Raw genomic sequence first — 11199 nt, 5'->3', positions numbered from 1 at the left:
AAGGAAAGTAATACTTGTATTAAACTAATATCTAGAATAGACAGCTCAGGAGTTATAATCGCAATGAAAATGTTTTTTTTATTATTTTATCTTAATAATTTTCATCTCTAATTTTGATAGACTACAGAAAAATCAGCTAGTCAACAGCATCCACACTAATTAATAGGCTACTTTAATCAAATAGTGGATTTGACAGTCACTTTTATGACGTACCCATGCCCCAAAACTACGCAAGTGCGATTTTTTTTGCCCAAACGGGATACGAGCCATAGACTCTTGGATCTATAGTCCGGCACATCAGGCCTTATAGAAAGTGTACTAACGTCATTTCTATTAATGAATGTCAGCTTATAATTAGATACCATCACTCTGTTACTTTACTTGTTATGTATCTTACTTCTATATAACAAAAACTGTGAATTTTAATATTGAATATATTCAAACAAGAAAGTACATATTTCAGGCTAAAAAGGTATTGAGGAAGCTAACAAGCTCCATAATATGTATAGTTTTATTACAGGTTTTCAGGACAAAAGCGTTTTTTATTAGCTTTGTCTGTAGAGGCCATTTGTCAGAAGAAATTTTGTTTTATTCTAATAAATATACCAAACTTACGAGACTGAAAAACAAAAAACAACAGATGAATTCAAACTTTTATTCAGCTATTGTCAATTACGTGTTTTAAAAATAAAATGTAGTAATTTCTCGGAAATGAGGCATCGTGATTACATTTTGTTTACTATAGAAAATCCATCAACATAAGCATCAAGGGCGGTTACCGACCCCAAAGGATTTCCTAAATTCTCATCAACTCCTAATGATTACTGAGGATGCTTAATTCAGGGCATGATCTTTAAATTCCGTGATCTTTTATAATGTCCTCATTAAGTTAACAATGATCAGTTGAGAGTGGTTTTATATTTTAGTGTTCCTTTAAGGTACTAATGATGCCACCTATAAATGACATTAAGCCCTAGGACTTTTTCAATAAGAACATTATATTTTTTTTGTAAGATCTATTTCACAAATTGTTTTTTTAGTTTTTTATAGTTTTATCTTATATTCTGGATCCCTTACGTTTCACCCGTTATGCCATGCCCCGGAGCATCAGGAGTTTTTCATCTGTTTTTATTAAATATTTTATTTCTGATTACCGAGTATTTTCTGCCGGGTGCCCGGGATTTGGAAATTATTATCCTTCTCCGAGTAACTCGGTTCGAGTGCCTACGAAAAATTACGACACGCCTTGAGGCATTTAGTATATAAGTTAATGAGATCATGGCGTAAGTGATCGTTTGCCAGAAGAATGATCATAGTCTGTCTGTTAAAAAGTGAAACATCACATTCAGTGCAACATATTTACTCGAAGGTTGTATGTTTTAATAATCAATAGAAATACGGTTATATAAACATTTCCTTAACACTACTTGCTGCTAAATCATTATCTCCACTATAACAAAATTACATGTACTGCAACTGGCTATTACCCAAGTGCAAATTAAATTTACTTGTCTTTTTAACGAGATGAATTAGCAAAATGTACACACATGAACAGATCCGCCTTTCCCAATTCACAGTTTTGGGAACTTGTTTGATTATCACGCCATACCCGTGTATTCACAGAACACTACCACTCCCAGCCTGTGGGCTGAATGTACAATATAATTGGAGTTAAACATTCAGAAGAGCGGATTTTGTTTTCTGTGATACGTAAACGTATAACTAAGCAAAATTTAATTCTCTTTAACCAGTATTAAAGGATCTCATAATGTTCTTAAATAATTTGAGCTTTATTCAAGTGTCCAGGAAAAGTAACAAAAAATATAAAAAGTAATAGAGGAAACAAACGCAGATACAAGTGCAATATTGTTTGAAAGAAATGGTGAAAGAGAGTAGGTGGTAATGGTTTCATCTAAATGAAATTCGTTTCACTAAACGAATCATAATCTCTTGTATAATTTAATCTTTTTTAGAACATTTACAAGAAGACAAAAGTCGAAGATCTGTGTTTTGGAAAACAGTTGTTAGTGAATCGAGCAATTAATCGTACACTCATACATTCGGTTTGGGAACATGTATTTGTTTGTTTGTTGTTAAACACAAAGCTGCACAATGGGTTATCAGTGTTGTGGTCACTTCAAGTATCGAGACACGCTAAAAGCCCTCAGACTTGCCGCTGAGCCAGGAAACATGTGAATGTGTAGTTTGTGGTTATTAAATTTCTGTTGTGAATATTAGTGTATTGAAGACATATTAATACTAGAAATAAACGACCTTATAATACCAAAATGTTGTTTTTATTTGATTAAATACTCAGCCTTTCGCTTTACAGTTTCTTCAGGAGCGTTCACTAAAACACAAACTGAAGCTTTGTACTGTCAGTTTCGGTTTGGGCTTTAGTGAACCCTCCTGAAGAAGCTGTAAAGAGAAACGTTGAATGTTTAATTAAATAAAAACAACATTTTGGTATTATATGGTCATTTATTTCTAGTATTAAGGTTATTAACAGTTCAAGGCGTTTAAGCATTGTTGAAAAGCATTCTTACAGAAAACAATGGTTGGCACTAAAAATGAACGATAATCACTCTTGCCTTGTCATAACTGTTGAACAAGATAGTTCAACAAAAGAAAATATTCAAATACGAAATCAATAAATTAAATGTCGAGGCATCTTAAATCAAAGTGTATGTCATTCTCTGCGTCTGAAATCCGTTATTTCAGGACTATGATGATTGGTATTTTAAAGTTTGACAACACTTTATGCGACACGTGAGCTAAACGGCCAAGTAAAGAGGCCCCCAACATTAACAAAACCTGGATCTTCTGATATGCAGCCTGGCACGCTTACTAAATTGAAATAATCATATCTGCATAATTACAATGTAGTTCTATTCTAAATATTTCAAACGCACATTCTTTGCTTTTGAGATATTTATGCAAAAGTGACGTTAGACATTATACAAGTCACATATTACATTAACATCCTATCAAATAACAACGTGACAAAGATCCAACTACTTTAATTGTTATGCGTATGCCTTTGAAAAACAAAACTATTAAGGAAGTTGTGTATTATCTATTGTATGTATCTGATGTGAGAACAAAATGAAAGCTTTGCTTTTGGGATTATCATTCTTCTATATAACAATATCACATTTAAATATCACAATGTTCACAATTATAACACCCATACATGTACATAGGGATGTTAGATCGTCATATGATTAAAAAAGGCACAAGCTTACATAGCATTAAAATGAATTTATAATTACTATTTCAACATTTTAAAAATTGTTAATACATAATGTTTAATTGAAACCTGAGTTTTCCGATTGGTTCCAGTTTTAAATCGGAGACACACAGATATGACATTATTTGCTTCGTTTGATTTATGAGGGATTGTAAGCAGTCTAAAAGCTCATATTTTAAACTAATGTTGCTCGTTACGTGCCTTTATCAAGGACTGTAATCACCATAAAAACTCAGATCTTAGATAAACAAATGTTTATACATTTGTGACTATCATTACAATTTTAATTCAATAGATGTTATTAAAACGGTTTTCTTTTTTACACCCAGTTTATGAAGACCATGAGAGAGATTACTTAGGTCCGATTATTTAGGCAAAATGCATGATATATTATTACTACTTATAAAACGTTTTACTTTTGCAGTATTTAATTGTTATACCTTTATCTAAGTCAAAAGTTCCTTTAATTAATCTTTAAAAAAGCTTAAAAAATAATTCAGCAACTTTCAGAAAAAAATGTATAAATAATATTAAACAAACCGCAATTAGAGGATGAATGTTCGGATTTAATAGCAACAATATTTCCAGACATGTGTGTATAATAAGAATTTACGAGATAACCTGTTACTTTATAGGCGCGTTAAGTAGCACAAAAATTGTTATTTTAATTCTTTCTGAACATATAAAAAGAAACTGCCGCATCTTTCCGTAATATATTTGTATATAGAACATTTATACATCTATAATATATTATATGATATGTCTCTTATGATACAAGAATACATTATCAACTGTTTAACAGATGAAGAAAATAGGCACCACCCACCTATTGTAATGGAAGTTGAGCGGGACCGAATTAACCAGTCGGAGAGGTTCCTTTAACATAGAGGTTAAAGTAAACTTTGATGCCGACGAATGTTTCTTACGACGCCTAGTGTATGTGGTGAAGACCCTCCTCAGGCGGCTCTTATTACTCATCGGTGCAGGATCTGTCTCACTATACTGAAGTTGTATCAAGTCGACAGCTGAGCCACTAGCTCCTCTGTAATGACTTATCATTCTTGCGTCTATATTTATAAGATTAAATCATGGAATAGTTTTCACCTGAAAAATGTTCTTGGTTTTGTTGTAGAGTTCAGCTTTCCTGCAACTTTAGCTTATGTCTCTGTATCTCGTGGTGCGCGAGTGAGCGTTCAGATACAGGTATTTCTAATCGACTATTTAATCTATTCAGACTCTGAACGTTCAGCTAACATGCTAGTTTCAGAATTTTGATCAAAGTGTTAAGGGGCTTTTCACTCTGAACGATCACATAGCAAGTACATCTCAAAATATTCTTTCTAGAATATCTAACTGATTTTCACTTTGAACTATCAGATGGAACGGATGTGTCAGACTTTTCTGAGCAACGAAACGTAGATTCACCTATTTTGGAAGTTTCTCTTCTCGTACTCTTCTGACATGAAGTTCTTGAATATTTAGATATATTTAAAACTCTTCATATCAAAACGCCCGTTTATCTCGCAAAACATTTTATAGATGGGGGGTTTTGTTTCATACGTAGTAAGTCTTGGAGTATCCAAGACTTACTAAAGTTCAACGAATTTTTTGGACAAAATTAATTTTCAAACGTCAGGTCAATTGCTGTTTTCAACTAAGTTTTATTTGCTTTCAAGTTTTATCCCTACTACCCCGGTTATCGCGAACTGTCCTTTACATCTAAGTTTGTTACACAAAATGTTAAGCATATGTAGAATCCTATCGTCTACTGTCAGTTATTTAGTTATATTTTAGGTATGGTTTCGTATTTGAAGCGTTTTTGTTTTAATCCCTTAAAAATTCATAACAACAACAACACATACGCGTTATTCAATCTAGCAAATAATGTTTTACAGTTTCTAAAAAAATGTTACCAAAATGCTGCTTTCGGTCTGATACTTTGTCGATAAATAACATTCGCCCAGTCTATTCAGTTCTCTGTAGAGATGATCTTATTTAACGTTATTTCAAATATATTTCTTGATTATCTGATTCTCTAACCAGTCGACTAAAGTCTGAGTTATTCAGAGCATCAACTTTCAGTAAAGAACCATTGGTTTGTTTAAGTCAAACTGTACTCGGAAATGCGTATATACATTAGCTCGAGTTGGACAGTCAGTCACAGCCAGTCCTTCACAGTATCCTGAAAGGCAGGTGTATTGAAAGTGAAGGCCCTAGCCTCGACCTATGTGGTAAACATACACGCATGGCAGGCAATTGCAGCGTAATCAATTCGATTTTGCCTTGAGTGGATACAATTCAAGGCAGACAAAGTGCATGACAACCTAAGCGTACAGAACAAGGAGAAAAGGAACAAGCAGAACACAAGATTTTCAGCCTGTGGCGCACATGTAGAGCTCCGCTTACAACGCATCTGCGCACTACAAAACTAATAACGTAGTTTTTGATAAGGGCTTTACAGATACGAATAAGCGAGACAAGACACGACAGCTTGATAAACTCACACACAACACACAAGGAACACTAAAGCCACACTAAGTACAGGAAGGTGGGTCTTTCTGTTTTATTGGCATTGTCACGGAAAACGCACGAACCAGAGATACCTGTTTTAATGGTAGAAGTGGCAGAAATATTGATATATACAAACGTGGGCCTGCTTAAATAACATGTATCAAAGTGGCAAACCAAGAAGTGTACTGATTTACTACACACTTATACATACAAACGTTTTTGTATATATGTTTATATATATAACAAAAACATCAATAAGATTCACCTGTGGATACGAATAACAAAACACTGAAATGTTAGACTATTCTATTTTTTTTTCTCTCCTTTATTAATTTTTTCTACCGGTTTCGTGACCTTTAAGGTCACTTTTCAGGATATAATTTTACTAAGTGTCTATAACAGAAACATACAAATACAATTTTTCAACTAAACATAAGTAATATACATTAAATCATATATTTTACAAATGTAAATATATGTGTAATACGATCTATGTATAAGTTCAGTACATTACAAATGCTTAAAAGTATATAAAATTAGTTAATATACTGTCCTTTCTAAGATAAAAATCTTACTCTAATTATTCTAATTATTATTATAGAAATACAAGTTACTTATTCTATAATTTCATTCCCTTACTTACGTTTTTGTTATTTCTGTCAAGTCTGAATAACATTTTTTATGGTTTCACAATTCCTACTGACTTTATACAGCCAGTTACTTCTGCCCTCTTACTACTATCTATTTAAAGTGGCGAAAAAATTGCATAAAATATTTTTCGAAAAATAATATTTTATGTTTTACATTATATATCCAAAGAGAGAAAACATGAAAATATGGTTCTCTTAGAATTTTATATTTTCTCAAAATACATTCATTAAAATGTTTTATGGCAAATAGTGGGTTTTTCGGGACATCTAACATGGAATTTATGCAGATTTATACTTAATCTTAAATTATCTGTTTCACCAATATATTGAATTCATCAAAATTTATATTATATTTATATTACGTTCTTAGAAATGCAATTAAATGACTTATTAATGAAAAACAAAATGTATTTATTATTGTTATTTATTGTTTTGGTTGTTTTCATATATCTTAAATTACATAAAGCATAATCATTTGTTTTACAACTGAAAATACTTTCTTTAGGATTATTCAATAATTTATATAAATATTTAGGTTTCTTCTTGATAAAATAATTTTATCATCTTTGAATACATTTTTAATTTTTTTTAATCTACTATATATTTTAAGTGTTTATTAACAACTGGCCCCCAGTGGCACAGCGGTATATCTGTGGACTTACAACGCTAGAATCTGGGTTTCGATACCCGTGGTGGGCAGAGCACAGATAGACCATTGTGTAGCTTTGTGCTTAATTACAAACAAACAAACATATTAACAACTGAAACATCAATATGTATATTTGGACAATGAGTCACAACAAAAGGTAAAATATTCTCTTTAGGTTCATTAATATCTCTGTTGAAATGTTTTTTAATAAAAAAGTTACTCCCATGAATCTTAAAACCTCTTAATATAACTTTTTCTGGATAGTGACACTGAATTAAGACTTGTTTTAGTTCTAATAATCTAATAACTTTCGTTTCTTCATTGGAAACCAAACGATATCATCTACTTGCAAGATGTGTAGGAACATTTATTTTCATATGTTTGGGATCATTACTTAAAAAATCTAGATATTGTTTGTTTGTTTGTTTTTGAATTTCGCGCAAAGCTACACGAAAGCTATCTGCGCTAGCCGTCCCTAATTTAGCAGTGTAAGACTAGAGGAAAGGCAGCTAGTCATCACCACCCACCGCTAACTCTTGGGCTACTCTTTTACCAACGAATAGTGGGATTGACCGTCACATTATAACGCCCCCACGGCTGAAAGGGCGAGCATGTTTGGTGTGACAGGGATTCGAACCCGCGACCTTCAGATTGCGAGTCGAGTGCCTTAACCACCTAGCCATGCCGGGCCTCTAGATATTGATATGAGTTAGTGGGTTTATAAAAAATACCATTTACAATTTTAGTTTCTGGTGAAACACTTAAATATATACCAACGCATCTAAAAAAGGACAGGGATTTATTGTTTCTTTCAAAGGTAAACTTAATTTCTTTGTTTACTGAATTTAAAATTCCAACAAACTTATTAATATCTCGAGTATCTTTCCATATTACATAATAATCGTCTAAAAATATTTTCCAAAAGGTTTTTACGTGAACTACAAAATTATCTTGAAAATAATTAGGTAGTATAATAAATATTTGTAATTTGAAAAATTCCATAGTGATACTAGCATAAGTTGGAGCAACTATTGTGCCCATTGATGAACCAGTGATACTAGCATAAGTTAGAGCAACTATTGTGCCCATTGATGAACTTGAGAAATTTGATTAAAGATTTGTCTCCCATAAGTAAAAACAAACAAACAATATTCTGAAACTAAACCTTTTATGATAAAACCTTTATTAAACCTGGGATGAATTGATACTTTGTACTTATGTAGAAAACTACAAAACAATAAAGAACAGTGATAAAGAAATTTTGTTTTTCATTAATAACTCATTTAATTGCAATTCTAAAAACGTAATATATATTTTAGAATATGTAAATTGTGGTGAATTCTATAATGGTGAAACATGATTTAAGATTAAGAACAAATTTATATAAATTCCTTGTTAGGTGCCCCGAAAAAAAGCCCATTATATGCCAGCAAACATTTTAAGAAAATTCTAAAAGAACTATATTTTCATGTTTTATCTTTTTGGGCATATAATGTAAAACATAAATTATTATTTTTCGAAAAATATTTTATCAATTTTTTTGGGCACCACTTTAAATAGGTAGTGGTGAGACGGCAGAAGTAATTGGGTTGTGTAAAATCAGTAGGAATTGTGCAACAGTAAAAACTGTTACTAAGACGTAACAGAAAAGACAAAGACGTAAGTAAGAAAATAATATTATAGAATAAATAAATTGTACATCTATAATAATAATAAGCGAAAGTGTAATTAGAATGAGACTTTAGTTTTAAAAGGACAGTATAGTGACTAATTTTATTTATTTTTGAGCATTTTTAATATACTTAACTTACACCTGGATTGCATTCTGCATTTATATACTTTTGAAAAATATATGCATTTGATTTATATGATTTATTTTTAGTTGAAAAACGGTACTTCTATGATTTTGTTATAGATTCACAGTAAAATCATATCCTGATAAGTGATCTTCGAAGTCACAAAACCGATAGAAGAAATTGATAAAGGACAGGTTTTGTTTGTAATTAAGCACAAAGCTACACAATGGGCTATCTGTGCTTTGCCCACCACAGGTATCGAAACCCGGATTCTAGCGTTGAAAGTCCGTAGACATACCGCTGTGTCACTGGGGGGGGGGGCTAAAGGAGAGGAAACAATAGAATAGTCTGATACTCCAGTTTTCAGTATGTACAGTATTAATCTCAAAGTTAATTTAAAACCTTCGTATATTGATAATTCAAACAAAACAATATCTGAATCGTTCGTAAAACAATTTCATTATATTCATTATATAATTTATAAATTTATTCAAGAGTTAAGACTTTAACTTCTAATTATCTGATATTGTTCATAATTAAGTAATAGTTTGATTTTGTATACATATATATACCCGGTTTACTTGTTCTGTGTAAAAGTGTACCCAAAGACAAGTTGGTATAAAAATGGATAATGTTTTTTTAATATTCTTATTTCGTCTCTACATTTCGTGTAAAAAAATTGCGATTATTACGAAATATGTGTTAGTATAAATTATACGATATTATTAGACACATTCTATAAAAACTTCAACTGTAATTTTTATCACCTGAAGTAATTAGTATATTTAAATTAGAAAAATTAAAAAATACTTGTTTAGTAACCGTGTAAGTATTTTTAAAAAGCAAATTCTAACTCTTTCTTTTAAGGCTTTTACCAGAAAGAGAACGTCTCTCTATATAATCAGTAGTTATACAGTTTTTATAACCTAACAATGTTTGAACTCAGCAGTGGAACAGTAAAACCAGTACGTGACTGCAATACAGTTTTCAGTTTTAGTTACGAAGAAGATACGCTAAGTTGAATAAAATGTTTTAAAAAAGAAAAGTTATATCTGTGTAAATAAAGCCCTTCGTTGTAGAAATAATGTCTGAAAGAAATTTTCTGTTTTTTTTTAAAGAAAATTAGATCTCATTATATACACATATACATGTTTATCTTTGGCGTAAATAATTAGAGGAAGAAACTGTTCTGTTCCGTTATTGATATTTTACTTTTCTTTTACCTCAACTTATCTACTTTCTGTATGATCAGTATAAACTGAATATATTTATGTTTCCTTTGTTCGAAGGTGTCGATAATTCCTGCGTAGCTTTCTGTTTTAATGCAACGTACACTTAAGGTCTCCTGGATAACTGGCACTTGACAACAATAAATAAATATACTACTTAGGAGAAAAGGAACAACAGCATAATACCGTACATCTGAAGCTTCTCGGATAGTTGTCACTTTAACTGTAAACAATAAATAAATATACTACTTAAGAGAAAAGGAACAATAACGTAATATCGTACATTTAAGGCCTCTCGGATAGTTGGCACTTTAACTGTAGACAATAAATAAATATACCACTGAGGAGAAAAGGAAAAACAAAAACATAATACAGTATATCTAAAATTGATGTTTATTTTATTATTATTGAGGAAACTGGTCACTTTTTCATATTGTTATTATGTAAAATTCTCATTACAGTTATGGAGTATTTTACTGTAAACAAATTTCCGAGATTGTGTACACATGTTAGGGGACATCCAGGTATAAACTTTTGTTGTATTAAGAACCAACAAAATCATGAAGATATATCTAAAGTATTAAAAAAAATGATAAAAGAATTATCTCAAAGAACAAAAATAAATCCAAAAGGTTCAGAAACTCGAGCGCTTTTGAATAGATCAGAAGTAAAAAGGATCCCATTTTAAAGCATTACGGGTATTCTTAAAGCGCACGTGCGATTTAGAAAGTTTAATACAGCAAGAACTTTCCTTAGCGTTTTGTTCTTTGGTGCAAGGCCTACAGTATAGTTTGTCATTATATAAAGAGTTCTAAATATTTTAACTAAGTCTGATAGCTTATAACGCCAAAAATCTGGTTTCGATACTCGCTGTGGGCACATCACAAGAATCTCATTGTGTAGCTTTGTGCTTAATAACGAACTATTGGTTTAAAATTAAGAAAGCAATCCGTAGAATATTTACGATGCACCCTATGTTATACTCCTATTTACGCATTTATGGTATTTCAGCTGATAGTAGATATATAAATTTGATATGTGAGAATACCTAAAGAATAAAGAATCAAACTAGCAAATAAGCCACTCATAACACAATAGGAAGAAAACGGTCTAG

General features: G+C 31.3%; 1 protein-coding gene across 5 annotated transcripts in view; it reads right to left on the bottom strand.

The window, feature by feature from the left end:
• LOC106459793 (GTPase-activating Rap/Ran-GAP domain-like protein 3) overlaps nucleotides 1-11199 on the bottom strand; it is a 427929-nt gene that overhangs the window by 234433 nt on the left and 182297 nt on the right. The window contains exon 1 of one of the 5 annotated variants that reach the window (XM_022386673.1): nucleotides 4077-5747. The exons of 3 other annotated variants lie outside the window; for them this stretch is intronic. In XM_022386673.1, the coding sequence (XP_022242381.1) occupies nucleotides 4077-4309 (233 nt within the window). In that variant the 5' untranslated portion in view covers nucleotides 4310-5747. Of the gene's footprint in view, nucleotides 1-4076; nucleotides 5748-11199 lie in introns of those variants that run through there. One more of the 5 variants, XM_022386634.1, reaches the window with a different exon arrangement.

This window comes from Limulus polyphemus, unplaced genomic scaffold (genome assembly GCF_000517525.1).
Source record: "Limulus polyphemus unplaced genomic scaffold, Limulus_polyphemus-2.1.2 Scaffold30, whole genome shotgun sequence".
NCBI lineage: Eukaryota > Metazoa > Arthropoda > Merostomata > Xiphosura > Limulidae > Limulus > Limulus polyphemus.
The sequence above is the reverse complement of the archived record's forward strand: the minus strand, read 5'-3'. Positions and strand labels throughout refer to the sequence as shown.